This window comes from Chenopodium album, chromosome 20 (genome assembly GCF_948465745.1).
Source record: "Chenopodium album chromosome 20, dcCheAlbu1.1, whole genome shotgun sequence".
Lineage (NCBI taxonomy): Eukaryota > Viridiplantae > Streptophyta > Magnoliopsida > Caryophyllales > Amaranthaceae > Chenopodium > Chenopodium album.
The window spans coordinates 11,257,996-11,275,076 of NC_137853.1; the positions used below are offsets into that span (position 1 = coordinate 11,257,996).

General features: G+C 31.9%; 1 protein-coding gene and 1 long non-coding RNA gene across 2 annotated transcripts; both read right to left on the reverse strand.

Moving 5' to 3' along the window:
• Positions 1–1,940: 1,940 nt before the first annotated feature.
• LOC145598571 (uncharacterized) lies at positions 1,941–5,423 on the reverse strand. Its single transcript, XR_014103581.1, has 2 exons — positions 5,183–5,423; positions 1,941–2,617 (listed from the first exon to the last, which is right to left on the reverse strand). It is a non-coding gene; the product is annotated as an uncharacterized LOC145598571 (long non-coding RNA).
• Positions 5,424–11,497: 6,074 nt separating this feature from the next.
• LOC145599051 (uncharacterized) lies at positions 11,498–16,169 on the reverse strand. The gene is made up of 2 exons (XM_081655463.1): positions 15,904–16,169; positions 11,498–11,816 (listed from the first exon to the last, which is right to left on the reverse strand). The coding sequence occupies exons 1-2, from the start codon at positions 16,012–16,014 to the stop codon at positions 11,589–11,591; spliced, it is 339 nt and encodes a 112-aa protein (XP_081511589.1). The 5' UTR covers positions 16,015–16,169; the 3' UTR covers positions 11,498–11,588.
• Between the last annotated feature and the right edge of the window lie 912 nt (positions 16,170–17,081).

Here is a 17,081-nt window from a genome sequence, read left to right on the forward strand (position 1 = left end):
CACCGTCAAAATCGGCCATTTCGACGGTAGGGAAAGGAGGAGGGGCTGTTTTGATGGCCGGGGAAGTGGGAGGGGTGGTTTTGGGGGTCGAGGAATAGCGAGGGGGTAGTTTCGAAGGGTGGTTTTGGGCTGGCCAAGTGTTTTCCGAGATGGGTGGGTGTCAGCCGGCCATTTTGGGATGTTTTGGGGGTTGGCCGGCGGCGGGGGAAGGGGAGGGAGGGTGGCTGGGAGGGTTTTGGGATTTTTCTTTATTTTTTTCTAATTTTCTAATTTTTTTTAACTTTCTATTTTTTTTAATATCATTTTGTGATTATTTTTTAATTTTCTGATGTTTTTTTAATGAAATTTGTAATTGTATTTTTATTTTCTGATTTTTTTTTTGTTTTTAAAATTTTTTTTCCCTAATTTCTATGTTTTTTTTTTCCATTTTCTGATTATTTTTATTAATTTTTATTTTTTAATTTTCTGATTTTTTTTATTTTCTGATTTTATTTTCTAATTTTTTAAATTCTAAACTAATCACGTGTTGACATGTGGCATTTATTAAAAAAATTAAAAAAAATTACCTTTTTAACAAGTTACCGATCATTGGGACCGCTGGAAGAAAATAAGAGGCAAAGTTGTTACTGTTAGAAAATAATCCTTAGTTGGGATTATGTAGGCGTTTATAGGTACTACGCAGCGGAAATAATATGAATCATATTCAATTAAGCACCTAATCCCAAGAATCACATGCATACACACAAGACACATAATCATACCTTTGAAGCGTAAATTCCACGTAGCTATTCGACAGGCAAATCAGGGAGAAAATAGAGCCCCAAGTGTTGCTCCTCTACTTAGTCCACGAGATTCAAACGAGCCGTCCACCAATACTAGATTGGTCGAGAGATTGAGGAAAATCGCGATCACCACCTTTTCGGACAACCGACCACCGCACGAACCACCACCACCACGAGACACCACTGGCGCCGAGGAGGAGGAGAGAGCCGTGTGAGAGAGAGAGGCGTATGAGAGGGGTTGGGTTTCGTGTTTGTTAATTCGGGTTTGATCAAAAGATCAGTAAACTGCTTGCTTGCAAAACCTAGGCACCTAGTCTATTTATAATCTCATTATAATTAGACTAGGGCACGAAGCCCAAAACCCTCTAATCCAATCCATATGACCGGCCACCTAGAGTGATGAGGCCCATGATGTGCCTCGTCCTCTAATGCTCGATCTAGCCCCTTTGTGTGACCTTATAGGATCCGTCCAGTTGGGCTTTGGCTTATTTTACTAGTCCAAAGATCGTAAGTACCTCCAGCTATGACAAAACGACGACCCAAATGTCCGGACTTAATTATATCCATAATTTGATCCAATAATTATATATCCAGTAATTGCACACGACGAAGACATAACTCCTTCAGATTATTCTAGGTAAATAGCCAATAGTTGGGATTATTAAAGTGCATTTCTCCTATTTTCTTTTGGGTTGGCTGAAACTATTTGTCATTAATATTATACTCTGTATGATATTGATTAAAGCTTATGAGCTTCTAGGGTTCCAGCCGTTATGAATAACTTATCAAATTCCCTCGACTAATTCTCAAACACAATAGGGTCCTCTACACCTACATGGGTTGGAGGTTTAAGAGAACGAAGCAAGTTATTTTGCCATTGTGGCTTGTGGGTTCTCGCGGTTACGGTTTACCATATGGTTCTGTACTACATTCTCAATGTTTTGAGACATCTCCTCAAGCAACCATTTAGCAATTTGTTTGAGAGCTTCTTCCGCCATCTAACTACCTGCAATCGATTGGAGGTTGAAATTATCACCTCTCACTTAAATGTATCTAAATCGTCACATCTATCACTTATAAGTTGATTCCTAATACTAATGAGGCTACATTTTGAAGTGTGTGCATAAAAGAAAAAAAAAAAAAAAAGGAAGAAGAAACTTCAACATGAACCACAAATTTAAGCATGAAAGCAAGTCATAAGTCCAAATTCACCATGCATGCATGTCACCAAACAAGCTATAGATTTACAACTTAACTCATTAACACAAAGTACATTAAGAGAACAATGGCCCTAGATGGCCATACCACATAAAACAACACAACACAAAAACCTAGAAAAGAAACACCCTATTCTTCTTTCGGATCTTCCTCCGGATCCTCCTCATCCCCATTGCCCCTGGTTATTGCCTACACTGGCTTGGGACGATTCATCATCAGTAGAATATACACGATCATATTCCCAAGCTTGAAGGGCACGGATTAGGATAGAATTTAAAAACTTTAAAGTGAGCTGAGGTACCATTTTCCCTTGTACACAAAACGCTCAGTGTTAGGCAATCCGCCAACCATGATGTTCGAAAACCTCCTCTGTGGCTCCCGCCTTGCAAATTATGAATAAGATAATTAGCTTGACAAGGTGTAGTATTAAAATCACCCCTGCCCTTAAGAATAGTAGTATGGTAATTATCAAGAAAAAGTATACGTCGATCAATATAATTAGAGATGTCTTCACCATCATCCATCTCCAATTCATATGGGGTTAGTTGCAGTACACCAAACGTATCTTATTAACTTGCTTCCGCAGCGTTGCCCTTGTTATCGCCATCTAATATCCACTATTTAAAACAAAACAAAGAGTAAAAAGAAAGTACTTCAATTAAGTATTCAATTAACACTACCTCAAAAAAAAAAAAAAATAATAATAAAAAAAGTACTCAATTAACACATAAACTTTTTGAATTTTATTAATTATTGAACACTGATGTTTATAAATTGTTGAGATTCCATGAACAACTTAGCTTATGAATTTACTTGGACAACTAGTTTTAAATTAAAGGAATTAGGTATAGAAATATAGAGAACTTAATCAACTTACATATGAAATAGGGGTTTGTTGCCTCTCACATCAAGATGATTTAACTTAATTGATTAGTATAACTACTTTAATTTGTTCTTTTTTATCTTTCACTCAATTGATCAGTATAACTACATTTTTGACCTTTAATAATACAAAAAAGACAATATATAATAAACGGGAAGGTTTTGTGTGTAGTTAGCCACACCGTGTGGCCAGCTAACACATGACAAAAGTAATCCCATCAACCGAGTAACCCCGACCAAGCTAATTAAACCCCTTCGACCTAGTAACCCTTGATAGTAACTCCAGACTGACCTATTAACCCCTGATCGGATCTAGTAACCCTTGACCAGACCTAATAATTCCTGACGGGACCTAGTAACCCCTGATCGACCTAGTAACCTCTGACTGGACTTAGTAACATCTAACCAAGTAACCCCTATCTGACCTAGTAACCCCTGATCAAGTAACCCCTGACCGGACCTAGTAACCTCTGATCAAGTAACCCCTGACCAACCTAGTAACCCTGACCAGATCTAGTAACCCCTTGTCCAAGTGTAGACGTACCAACAATTCTTTTTCATACCGTTCTTTTTTCTATCGATCGATCTTTACTTCTGATCTTATTTATTTAGTCCATAAGGCTAAACTATGACAAGTGAACGCAAATACTACATGAGTTTCACAATCTCACAAGATCTACAATTTATTTCGAAAAAACTACCTTAACATAAAAACTAGATTAAATCCCGTGCAATGCACAATTGTTAAATAATTATAATGACAATAAATTTTATGACAAAAAAAATTGATATAAAACATTATGAATAGACTTAGTATTAAAAAGTATGAAATATATTTGAATGAAAATAATTTAAAATGTACTGTATGTAATAGTTATAACAAGCAATTTGATATTTAAGGAATTTCATTTAGATTTTGTAAAGTAAAATTAATACGGAGTAATTAAATACAAACTTTTTATTTTTGTAAAAATATAAAAGTTTTTTTTAGTAAGTAATTTTTGGAGGGAAAACTCTTTATATTATATTGTCAAGTATCCCTCTAAGATTCGCCTTTAGTACAATGTAATTGATAAGATACACACTATTAGTAGTCAACAATATAATAGCAAGATTTTATCTGAATTTGCATTTAAAATACATGCAGTTATATGGATTGATGATTTGATGATTTGATGATTTGAAACAACAATAGTAAAATTCAAAGACGACGAAGACCGCAGAGGTAATAGAAATCAATAGGAAATTGGAATGAAATTTGTAATATTTTGTACCTGAATCTATTGAAATTTGGGGGAAATTTTAGGGTTTAGAGCTTCGAAAAGATCTGGCTTGGTTTGGAGTTCGACGACGATGACGACAATGTAGACGGCGACGACGACGTCGACGAAGACGAAGGCCACGACGACGATGACGATGGCGACGAAGTCATTTAAAACGTCCATTGAAAGTTCAAATAGAACGTTAGAGAGTGAAAATGAGATGAGAGGAGAGCGAAATTCTTTTTAAAAAATGTGATTGGCCAAACTGTGTGGCCAGTCACATATGAAAGTTGGTGATGATAAAAATCTATCAATGTGTAGTACATATACTTATATCTGCAATATATAGTATATAATATATAATATATTATATGAATTTATTTAAGATTTTTAAGCCATTACAAAAGTGTATGTAAATAAATTTTTATTTAGAATAATTTATTAATGGATCAGTGGCAGATCCAGGATTTTTCGGGTGCTAGGTCACCACCGATTACTAATCAATAATTAATGCAAGAATATTAAAAAAGCTAATATTAAAAAAAAAATTACATTCCAGAAGTAATGAATATCCATATTACAACCAAATAAAAGATTAAGCAAACCACAATTGCTTCAAACCACAGCACACAGATACAATTATCCAAACTAATCAATTCCCAAAAAAAAAAAAAAAAAAAAAAAAAAAAAAACAGAAACCTTAAGTCCTGAAATCTTAAGCCCCTATTTTCATAGATTAAATATGAAATCATCAATTAATCAATTTTACTAGCCTCCATTGTCAATTTATAATTTCAATTTACATGGAAAAAAAAATCAGCAATTCAAAATTCTATAATATCAGCTCCTAAAAAATCAAAAACCGAACTCCATAATATGATAAATTTAATAGTAAATCGACAATTTCAAAGAACAATAGAACAAACACACTAATTGACTAGATTAAGTTACACAAACAACTCAATTAAGCACAAACTCAACCCAACAAGTCAACAATTTGTGTATAATACGAATTTAAAAACTTAAAAATCAACTTGCCTAGAAGAGTCGAAGGGCACTGACTACAACTAACTGGAGTGCGGCTATGCGAACGGAGGCGGCTCTGCGGACGTGTGGCGGCCGCCAAGGCGAGGCGGTGCGGCGGCAGGCGAGTGGTGGTGAGTGACTGAGTGAGAGAGATTGTTACTGACTTTGAAATTGTCGAAGCCTCGAAGAGATAGATTGAGAGAAGAGTAAAGAGTTGTTACTGTTGTTTTGTTTTTTCCCCCTTTCAATTCATTCGTTCCGTTTTTGTTTAGTTTTTAAAAAAAACTTTGCTAGGTCACGTGACCCACCGTCACCAAGGGTGGGCCCGCCACTGTAATAGATTATGCGGTGATAGAGAAGAACATGCATGTCGCTAGGGATGCCAAAAAATAAGGAAGAATATATAGAAGAAAGATTTAATAAGCTAAGCTATTATCTTTGACATTTGCCTCATGTGTCCTATCCAAATCCATTGTTGTGATGGGCCGAGAGGCCCAAGACTAATGTGTCCTAATTTCCATCAAACGTGTTTGGTATACATACATATTTGACCCGTTGATTCCAAGGTGGTTTGTCCCTTCAAAAAGCGTAATCTAATGGAAAATTTGGGTCAATCTGAACACTCAAGAAGGGGTAAATGTTTACCTCAAATGGAGAACACTATGAGCCATAAAAAAGAAACAAGCAAGTTGAGTCATTGTTTGCACAACCTCAGGTCTAAAGACTCTTTGAAATGGGAGGTTTGCACCATAAGCTGTTGCATTATTGCATCGTACTACAATCTTGACGGAGTCGTTAAGTTTTTCTCTTATCAGTGATTGTTGGAGGTTTACAAGGGCAGTCATGATAAGATATTAAAATTGGTTGTGTAGCTTCCAAGAAGTGGCTCATGCTCATATCTAGCTAAAAAAATAAAGATATAAGAGAAACTATATTAGGCTATGTTCTTTGAGCTTTTGGGCAAAGCAAAGCAGAGCCGAGCAGAGCAGATCAGATTTCATTATTGTTGTTGTTGTTGTTGTTATTATTATTATTCTTACTATTACTATTATTATTATTATTAATTATTATTATTAAATATTAATTATTATTATTGTTATTATTATTATTACTATTACTATTATTACTATTATTATTAAATATTAATAATTATTATTATTATTATTAGTAGTAGTAGTACTACTACTACTACTACTACTACTACTATTATTAATATTATCGCAATATTATTATAATCATTAAATTTTATTATTAAATATTAATTATAATTATTGTTATTATTATTAAATATTATTTAATTATTATTTTTATTATTATTAGGATGGATGATTACGCTTCTTCACCTTTGACGCCTCAATTTGGAAGCACGTTCTGTAAGTCCAAGCCTAAACAAGGCAAGATTAAAAATTAATAAATATTATTTATATTATTATTATTAATAATTAGTATTATCTTTAAATATTAGTTATTATCTTTAATTATTAATTTTTATTATAAAAAATCAATTATTATTATTATTATTGTAATTACTATTATTATTAATTATTATTATTAATATTATAATTATTAAATATTTATTATTAATAATAATATTATTATTAAATATTATTATTATTAAATATTAATTTTTAATAATATTGTTATTATTAAATATTATTTGTTATTATTATTATTAATTATTAAATATTAATTTTTAATATTATTATGATTATTATTATTATATTAATTTTTAATAATATTATTATTATTAAATATTAATTATTTATTATTATTAATTAAATATTAAATATTTGTTGTTTATTACTATTATTAAATATTAATTATTATTATTATTATAATTCAATATTAAGTATTGTTTTTTAAGCAGAGCAGAGCAGATTTCAGCAGAGCAGAGCAGCTCTAAAGAACGGGGCCTTAGTATGATATGTTACAAGGTTGTTGCATATAAATAGTAAAGAGATTAAATTTTTAATGGGATTTTCAAGTCAATTCCACTATGTTGGTATTACTTGGTAATAAACAAGTACATGCACCAACACGGTCAGATCATTATGACAAAATATGTGTACGGCAGTACGGATCAAAACTTCTTATTAACAGTATGTATATTTTTAAGAGATATATGTTCTAACTAATATAATATTTAACCATAGTTCATTTCTAATTAATATGTATACTACCTTCGTTTCATATTTTTTTTTAACGATTATACACTTTTCACTCACTATTTACGTCACTACTTACATTATTATTTAGAGATGTTTTTATCAACGTAATATTTACATATAATGGTAAGGAGTAATAAGAGGAGTTAATTATGATTGACAGTCATACCTAATATCGACAAGATCTTTATTGCAGAGATAAACGACAAGGTTGCGGCGATTCCAGAAAAATGCTGCATGAGATGCGGTACGTACTAAGATGAATGAGCATGTTTTTGGGGATGCCACGCATCAGATCACCTCGATATCGCTTCCCCGTAGAGCTTGGAGGATATCGTGCTCCACGTCAAACAACTTGACTTTATGTATCCGATTATTTTTCAATAATTCTACGGCCTTCTTAGGCAGTAGTCCACCCAATGTGTTGGTTCCCCAATTGATTCCAAAAATTGCTTCCTCATTATAATAATAGTAGTGTAAATACTACAAGTATTAGAAATAACCTTTCTAACCCCCTTTCCATGTAAAGTGAGAGAGACAATAGGTTAAAGATAATGGAGGATTATGAGAAGATAGGTTGGAGAGTTTCGTTCGTATGCATCTCTATTATTTATAAGCAAGGAGGTTGAGGAAGTAATAAGAGTGAAAGTGGGACGTAATGGAAGTCAATGGCGGAGGGAGTTAAGAACACGGAATTAAAAATGAAGTTTAATTAAATAAATAATAAACAAGGTTTTTTTTTTTTTTTTTAAATGGGAAATACAAGTTTATCTGCTAGATAAACGAATTTTTGTTAATCTAGTGGCATTTTTGTAAATATATTGAAAAAGCATGATCAGTTCTTCAGTACTTTTGGTGAGTTGTCCAATTACTGTTTGCAACTTGCATTTAGGAAATTACACATGTACCCCTCAACTAATACATGAAAAGACGCATATATCCCTCCAGTTGTACTTGAAAAGACGATTATATAACAAGTATTTTGTTTATCCGGGGAATTAACTGGGCACAACTCTTTTTTAAATATAGAATATTTGTGTAAAATAGAACTTCTGTGAAGAAAATAAATAAATAAATTGTGGTTTGATCTAGATTCGAACCCGCAACCTCCAACAAATAAAGGTTATACACTTACCATCTCAACCAACTTTTATTAGTGTTTTAAATTTCACATAATTAACATTATATATTCCTTTCAAGTTAGAGATTATTTAATTTATTTATTCTTCGCAAGATTAGAATATAAATACATATGAGGTAAAAAAAAAATTGCAACATTCGAGGCAATGTCCGGATCACACACTAGCTATACACACAGTTGAACATAATTATCTAACTAAAGAAGTACAAAGTACAAACTAGCAATTTGGGGCATCGCCCGGGACACACAAGTTTTTAGTTATTATTCGTTGCTTTAATTGCTCCTCCTCACCAGTCAGGCAGTCACCACTACCCTTACGGCCTTACCTTGCTCCCATTCCATCCTCGCTGCTCTACTTCAAAACTTCAATTAATTTATTTTTTATTCAATTGATAATTGTTGTTTTGCTAATTAGAAATTTTATAAATAAAAAATTGATTCAAAGATTGTGACTTTGTGGTGTTAGATTTTTGGTTGTTGGGGTTTTTAATTGTTGATCAATTGATGTAAAATTGATTTAATGTCTTGATTACCATTCCGTAAGAGAGAATTATTTGTCAGAGTTAGTGATGATGATGTATTGACAAGCTTTCAAGGTATGAAACCTCAAAGAATGCTTTTGTAAGGGTGTTTTTTTTCAAACCCCTCCTCTAAGGGTGTGTTTTATTCACCTGATTTTCACTGATCTGAACTTATCTTAACTTATCTGAACTTATTAGACCTTATTAAAACTTACTACCTCCGTTTCTTTTTAGTTGACACGTATTCCTTTTTAGGAAGTTTCTTTTTAGTTGACACGTTTCTTTTTTGGGTAAATTTTTTATCTTACATTTACAAGCTACCCCACTTGCTTTTTCATTCTCTATCACTCTCTCTCCTCTCCTTAATATATGTGCATAAATCAAACGCGTCAACTAAATAGAAACGGAGGAAGTATTTTAGATGTAATTTGTACTTGGTTAACCCGTATTAAAACTTATTAGACCTGATCTGAACTTAACTGAACTTATCTCACCTGAAATAAGTGAAAATAAGGTGAACAGAACAGACCCTAAGTGCGATCATTTGTAATCCAAAATCTGACCTTATGTATGGAATCTTTAGTTGATATATTTTCATTTTTTTTTTCAATTTCGAACCCACACATCGAAATTCTTGGACACACCAAATCTTAGATCCGTCATTGATCCATAATCCATATCAATGTATAGTCAACTTTTAAAAGTTTCGGTTGGGCTAGGATATCATCATAGTGTTATACTGTAAGTGTTAACTATATATATGCTCAATTGCTCATACGCATTACTATGAAAGGGTTTTGGTTAGGATTAAGAACTACTCTACATCTCCGTTTCTAATTTAATGTTGGAAAATTTGATTTAAATAATCCAACCTTTGACGTATTTGTTTTTAATAATCCAACCTTTTGATTATTCTCCAATAATCCAAGCTTTAGAGGGTATTCTATTTTATCAGGCCATTATGACCGGTTACCTTCTCTACAGGTAATTTTTTTTTATACATTTTTTCTTTTACAATTTTTTCACAAAAAAGTTAAAAAAAAAAACCCCTCAAACCACCAGCCCCCCACGCTTCCCCAGGAAACACCCTACCCCCTCCCTTCACTCGCCGGAAAATAACCTCTACCCCTGCCTTCCCCCGCCGCCGCAAGTCACCGGAAAACCCACCCGCATCCACTACAACTTCAAACAACAACACACACCAACTCAGCTCCACTGCTCCACGATCGTCCATCGCCACCCATCCCACATCACCTTCCACAGGCAGCGCAGAAGCGCAACTCCACTACCAACTTCGCCCAACCATCAATCATCCTCCATTCAATTGATTACTTCCATAAACATTCCCAATATAACCCAAATTTCTTCTCTCCCACAAAGAATTCCAAATCCAAGTCCCATAGGATCGATTGAATTTTTGATTAAATCATTGAGTTCTTGAGGAAGCTCCATTCTTGATCTTGCAAAACCCTAATCAAATTGGGGGTAAATTCTAGGGTTTTGAAGATCGAAGCTTTCCTGCAAATTGATGGAAATTGAAACAAAGAGAGAAAGAAGAGGGAGAAAGAGGGAAGAGGGTCGGGTTTTCGATGTTTTTGGGCAAAATTCGTCTTGAAACCCAGAAGATACAAACCACTCCAAACACCCTGAAATCCAAAAATCAGCGGTGGGGTAGGGGTTTTCGATGGTTTTGAGCAAGGTTTTGGGGGAGGATGGATGGGTTTTTGTTCAGGTTTTGCGTGACGGTTATGGGGTTTTCTGGGTTCTAGGGTCAAGTTTAAACAAGGTTCGAAGGGTTTCTGGGTTTGTGATGGTGTTGCTGGTGGTGGGTCTTTGATGTGGTGGTGGGTTTAGGGAGGCTGGTCTTAGATCTGGTGGATGCTCTAAATTTGGTAGCAGGGAGTTATGGAGGGGATGAAGGTAGGGGAAGGGGAAATGAAAAAAAAAAAAAGTTTTTAGAAAAAAAAAAAAAATATAGGCAAATCAAAATATAACACGTGGCAAGGTAACCTACTGTTGTAGGTTGGTGACCGATTTGGCCTAATAAAATAGAATACCCCTAAAGCTTGGATTATTGGAGAATAATTAAAACGTTGGATTATTAAAAACAAATACGTCAAATGTTGGATTATTTAAATCAAATTTTCCTTTAATGTTTTATTTGCTTTTTACACTGTTCTCAATGCAATATTAATTTTTTTCATAACATGTAACATTGTAATTAAAATATCTCAAGTTACGTATTTCAAATACTATATAAATATTGAAGTATTTAGAAACCAACAATTGAAACAAATCAAACTTGACTATGTTTATATACTTCGTATTTATCCTGGCCTTAAAATATTAATTTCCATTTGCATGAAACGGAATCTCAAGACAACCAATCAGTAAAGAACGGATAGATACACAATTTTCACCTTAATCCTAACCAGAACCATCATACTAACAACTTATTTTCCAAATAATCAAATATAACCATTTGCCACAAAAATTAATATTATTCCAATTGATAAATCAATTTTAATTGGGTTTATTACACAAGGTAAAACCAAATTCAATTAAAAAAAATTAATCAAGATTACAAGAAATTAAAGCTTAGATTGTGGGCGACCAGCAGTAGTATCAATAACATGGCAGAAAAATCTAGCAGGAGGAATAGTTAAATGATTTTGAAGAATAGCACCAAGACTTGTTATTAAATTTTTCTTGACAACTTTATTAATACCACCCATTGATATTAATTGTGCAAATGCTGCTGGATCTTTTGTTCCTGTAAATGATATTGGTACTGATCCTTTCACTACCACCATCACCAACTGAAATAATAAATACAATCATATTAAAATTAAATAAAAATTTTTTTTTGGTGCAAATATTAAAATTAAATAAATAAATACATAAATAAAATTATAATAAGAAGTAATAATTATTTCAACAATCATTTTCGGTTAGCTCAGCTTGCAACTACTCCTAAGGTAATTTTTTAAAAAAGGGTCAAACAATAATTATGGAATAATGCTAATTATTTTCATTTTTGGTACTAATAATTTAAATAAAGTTGACCAAAAATGTCTTAATCCTTACTGAGTGGTTATATCTATTGATTATTTGATGTATGCATATGATTGCAATTGGTACTTATTGATTAAAGGAAACATAGCATGTAGGAGACATTGAAAACAACTATTGAGAATATATAAAGGGGCTTTAGTAAATTGATCTTTCTTTATTAAAGAAACACCAACTAGATGAGTCTGAATCTATCAAATTCATATCCAACTCATTTCTAATTGGACAAGGATAATAATTATAGATTCGTATTCGAGTTTCATTTCTCTCGAATTTAAATCATGTAATGTGAACTTAATTGAGAAGTATTCAGATAACATTATCAATCAATTACGATAACAATATTAAACGTTTTAATTATGAGGGGTTTGATTCAATTCAAATTGAATTCCTCCTAACCTTTTAGGGATTTTAAATCGCCACTAAATCAAAATACCGAGATATCATAGTAATAATTCTCTTACTTTTTATAGTCTATCCACTGTTAGGGATTTCATAACTATTGCACATAATATCCACTCTCCTTAACAAATACTAGGTAATAGGTATCACACATTGCACTAGCCCTATTCACAACAAACTTGTTGTTCATTGTTCTCTCTCTCAAAACTAGCCAAGTAAAGTGGTGTTAATTCTACCAAATTTGGGCCCTCCATATGACTACAACCACGCTCCAATTTAGTCGTAGACATGATTTTTGATGTTAGTAATACGGTCATTTGTATAGTTGTGTATATTAGTGGAGACGGCACTTTGATTTTCATTTTGGACATTTGTTGGAGTAACACAACACAAATACTGTGTTCCACTAATTTTAGTAACTAGCTATGAGGCATTGACGCACAAACACGCTATATGTATCTACAGGAAGAAAACTATTATCATTAATAAATAGCCATACGACATTTACAATAACAATAAAATTTGTAAACCACAGATCTAGAGAAAATAATATAACTTTTACAATCAAAATCATAACTATTTTGCATATCGGTCATAGCTCACACTTCACCGCTTCAAACTTGACGCAAGCAGTGATTTTCGAAAACACGCTATGTATCTAATTTTATATTATTCACACGGTTACCTTCTATACGGAATAACATTTATATCAATGGACAAAATACACAACATAGTACTAATTTATTACTTTTGACGACATTTATATCAGTGTGACAAAGGGGATTTAAGTTTTATACCAATTTGGTTATCATTAATCAAAATCATTTTAACATTACACAAAGTATTACGAAGTACAAGTAATGTTTACACTATATTTATGTTTTTCTTTCCCCCTTTTTTTTTTTTTAGACGAGAATGTTTTTCTTTCCCTTGAAAACAAAAACAAACAAAAACTAAACACTTGTACTTTTATTTGGTGGAAAAGCAGTGTCAAATGTCAATGGAAAAATGTTGGACTGAAATATGAAAACACAAGTCTCAAAAATTAGAATTGACTCTGCCTAATATCACGTAGCTAGCTATCTTTTCCTCCACTTTCTTTTTTGACGTAAAATAACCACCCATAGGCCATAACTCATTTGCTCGCAATCTCCAAGAAATGATTCAATATCAATGTTGAGAGTTGACCTTCATTCTACTTCTACCAATAAGAATTTTGATTATAATTATGCTCAGCTTAGTTACACTATATGACTCCGTATAACAAATAAAATTAATCATCTCGTCTTAATTTATCTGTCCCATTTAAATTTATATTAATAAAATAATATATGGGAGAGTAAACAATCCATATCGAGCATTTATTTCCTACTATGCAGCTCAAATTGACGTGAGTACGTGACAATTCAGTGCTTTAAACAATGAACTTGCCCAGACAATGAACTTGCCTAGCCATAATGGCATAATATGTAGCTATAGTATTGTATAAGGACCTCCATAAATAAATCACTATACACACCCTCTATCACCAATCAATGCTTTTAAAGTTGAACTTGCCCAACTACATAGGGAACAATTACTAATCCAATTCCTTTAATACACAACCTTTATCACTCCCTCCATAAAAAAATGCGCCACTCCAGTTACAACTTATTTTGAATAATTGCCGTTTGGTTGAAATATATTTTCTCCATCTTAATGGTATAAAGTTTCAAATGTAAACAAAATTTGATTGTGTTAGTTATTTTGAAACAGAGGGGGTATAAGGAAATAAAAGTAGACAAATATAAATGAAATATAACATTTCATGACATAGATTTTGTAATGCAAATCTAATTTAATACGGAGTACCAAATTAAGAAAGATTTTAGATGTTTATTTGTAATCTGAAGGGTTCATTTATCATTACCCTTGTTTTGACCGTGTTTTCTACTAATTTATAATAATATTTATTATTGATTAAAATAATGATATTATTTTGTCATGAGTATATTTTCAATATATCAAAATGGAGTATTATGGAGTAATTGTTTGGAATTTTGGATAGTGACATATCCTAGTAACTTCTATTTCCCACAAAATGGATAAATTAAGTTACATAACATCTTAATCCCTATATGAGTGAAAATAGAATTTTCTACATTGAAGAAACAATGTGTTGCCATTGCTTAGGAAGAGATATACTTTCCACATCGAAGCAAACAAGCATGAACACAAAATAATGCACAACCATTGGCTATACAATTTCAATATTAATATTTTTTTCAATATTAATTTTAAAAATAAGAAAGCTCAACAACTTTTTTGAAGATAAGGTAGTTAAAATTTAAGTCCATAGCTTCGTTTATTCCCTATCTTCATAAGATATTTTAAGAAGCACGACGATATTTGAACCAATGCTTGCTTTTTTATTTTTTGAGGGAATTGAACCAATGCTTACTTAGTCAATCTTCTGATTGAAAATGCCTTAAACGAAGACATTCATTTGAATCAGTCTTTTCTTTTCTTTTTTTCTTTTTTTCTTTTTTTTTTGGGGTGTTAATCTTGTTGATTAGTACAATCTTTGTTTGTTCATATTAAGCGTATGATATTATATTTGAATAATACTAAAATAATCAACTTTGACCTTATTGGATATTACAAAAGTAATATATTTACAATATATTTTTTCAATATATTTATATGTTTTGTGCTTTTATAGACGTATTAATGATAAAGATTTTGTTTTGATAAATGTATTCACAAAAAATGAGACGATATAAAAAAAAAAAAAAAATGAAGTACTCCGTACAAACTACAAAGTATGTCCTAAGTAAGAAGTATATTTAATTTCCAAGAGTATGTGTAATGCTTATATAAGGGCTATATATAACATTATCCAATGAGATAATATAACAAAAATGAAGTACAAAGTAGACTTTTTCTGTTCTAAAATAATTTACGTGCTAGTCTGAAATGGAGGTATAAAGATGTTCTTGATTGATTTTGGTTTTCATATTCTATTGATTTTGAGTACCATGATAATTGTAGATCAGGCATCTTTCCATTTTTTTAGTGGATTTTTGACTAATGAGGCATTGGTGACCTCTCATTGATCTTTCATTCTCTTTACTTAGCAATATAGATTTCTGAATCCTCGTGCAAATTTAAGCTATTACCAATGATACACAATAAAAAATAAAAAAAATAATAATAAAAAAAGAACCAATGACATTGATTGACATACATACAAATGATGTACCATATTGGTATAGCCGTATAGTCAAGGAACTATGAATAAAAAATCACACATCCTAATAATCCCCCTCGCCCATTTGTAATTTATTATAATGCCATTGTGATTTATTTATATCGTATAAAAACAAATTCCGATCCAAATGAATGAATGATCGATAGCTAAGTTGTACAGAGAAGGGAGTAGGGTTTACTTACATGTTTCGGGCGGCCGATAATGGAAGCAATAGCAGCACTAGCTTCAGAGAAGATAGGTTCAACATCAACACCTTCCAAATTCACATTTGTTGTTATATATAGTGCTGGCATTTTTTTTCTTAGATCTTGTTTTCTTGTTTATTTCAAGTTTTTGGACACAATTTTCTCTCTCTAGTTTTTCTCTCTTCGATATTGGGAAAGTCAAGATGGTAGAATGGATCAAATGTAAATGGTCCTTAAATACTAATTGAGTGCGCCGGATTTACGATTAAAATATAATAAGTTGAAAATATGGTTTTTGGTTTAAAAGAGTCCGAAACGGCGGTAAGTCGGTAAGTTGAACTCATATTTAGATATGAAACATGAATTGATGATAGATGCGTGAAAGAAAATGACGGATTTTAACTTTTAAGTGGATTATATTTTATTAAAGTCTTCTTTATATTCCCTCAAAAAAAAAATAAAAAAAAAAAACTTCTTTATATCTTATTCAATCATTGTTTCTTAATTACCACACGTATAGGGGAAGTTAAAGAGCGGCAAGCAAGCACATTTTTGTACTTCCTCTATTTCTAAACACCGCGTTTTCAGTGTGGCTGACCATATCCTGTGGCCGGCTGGTACACACCAAAACACTAATTGAATAATTTCTAACCGATCGAGTAATCTCTGACTAATCAAGTAATCCTTATCTGACCGAGCAAGACCAATCGAAAAACCCCCGAATAAATAACTCCGGCCATACAGGTGTGGCCAACCACATATTAAATTATGTGATTTTCGAATAGTTGACACAATCAAACTTTTCACATATGTCGATACACTATTTTAATATGTTTTATCATGTTAGCAAAAAATTATAGTCGAAGTAAATACTTCCTCCATTCTATTAATATTGCAACAATGGACTTTTTGCACTATTAATCACTCTTGTTTGACCATATAATATGATTTATATGTTAAACAAAATATAGTCACGTGGAATTTATTGGATTCGTCTCATAAAATACTTTTATAATATTAAATTTGTATAATTTTTACTCTTACATAATTATAGATATTTAACATATAAAATGTGTTTTAGGATGCGTAACTTTATCATTGTTGCAATATTAATAGAACGGAGAAGTATAATAATAATACTAAAACAGATGTGTTGATTTATTCTTGGGATAGAG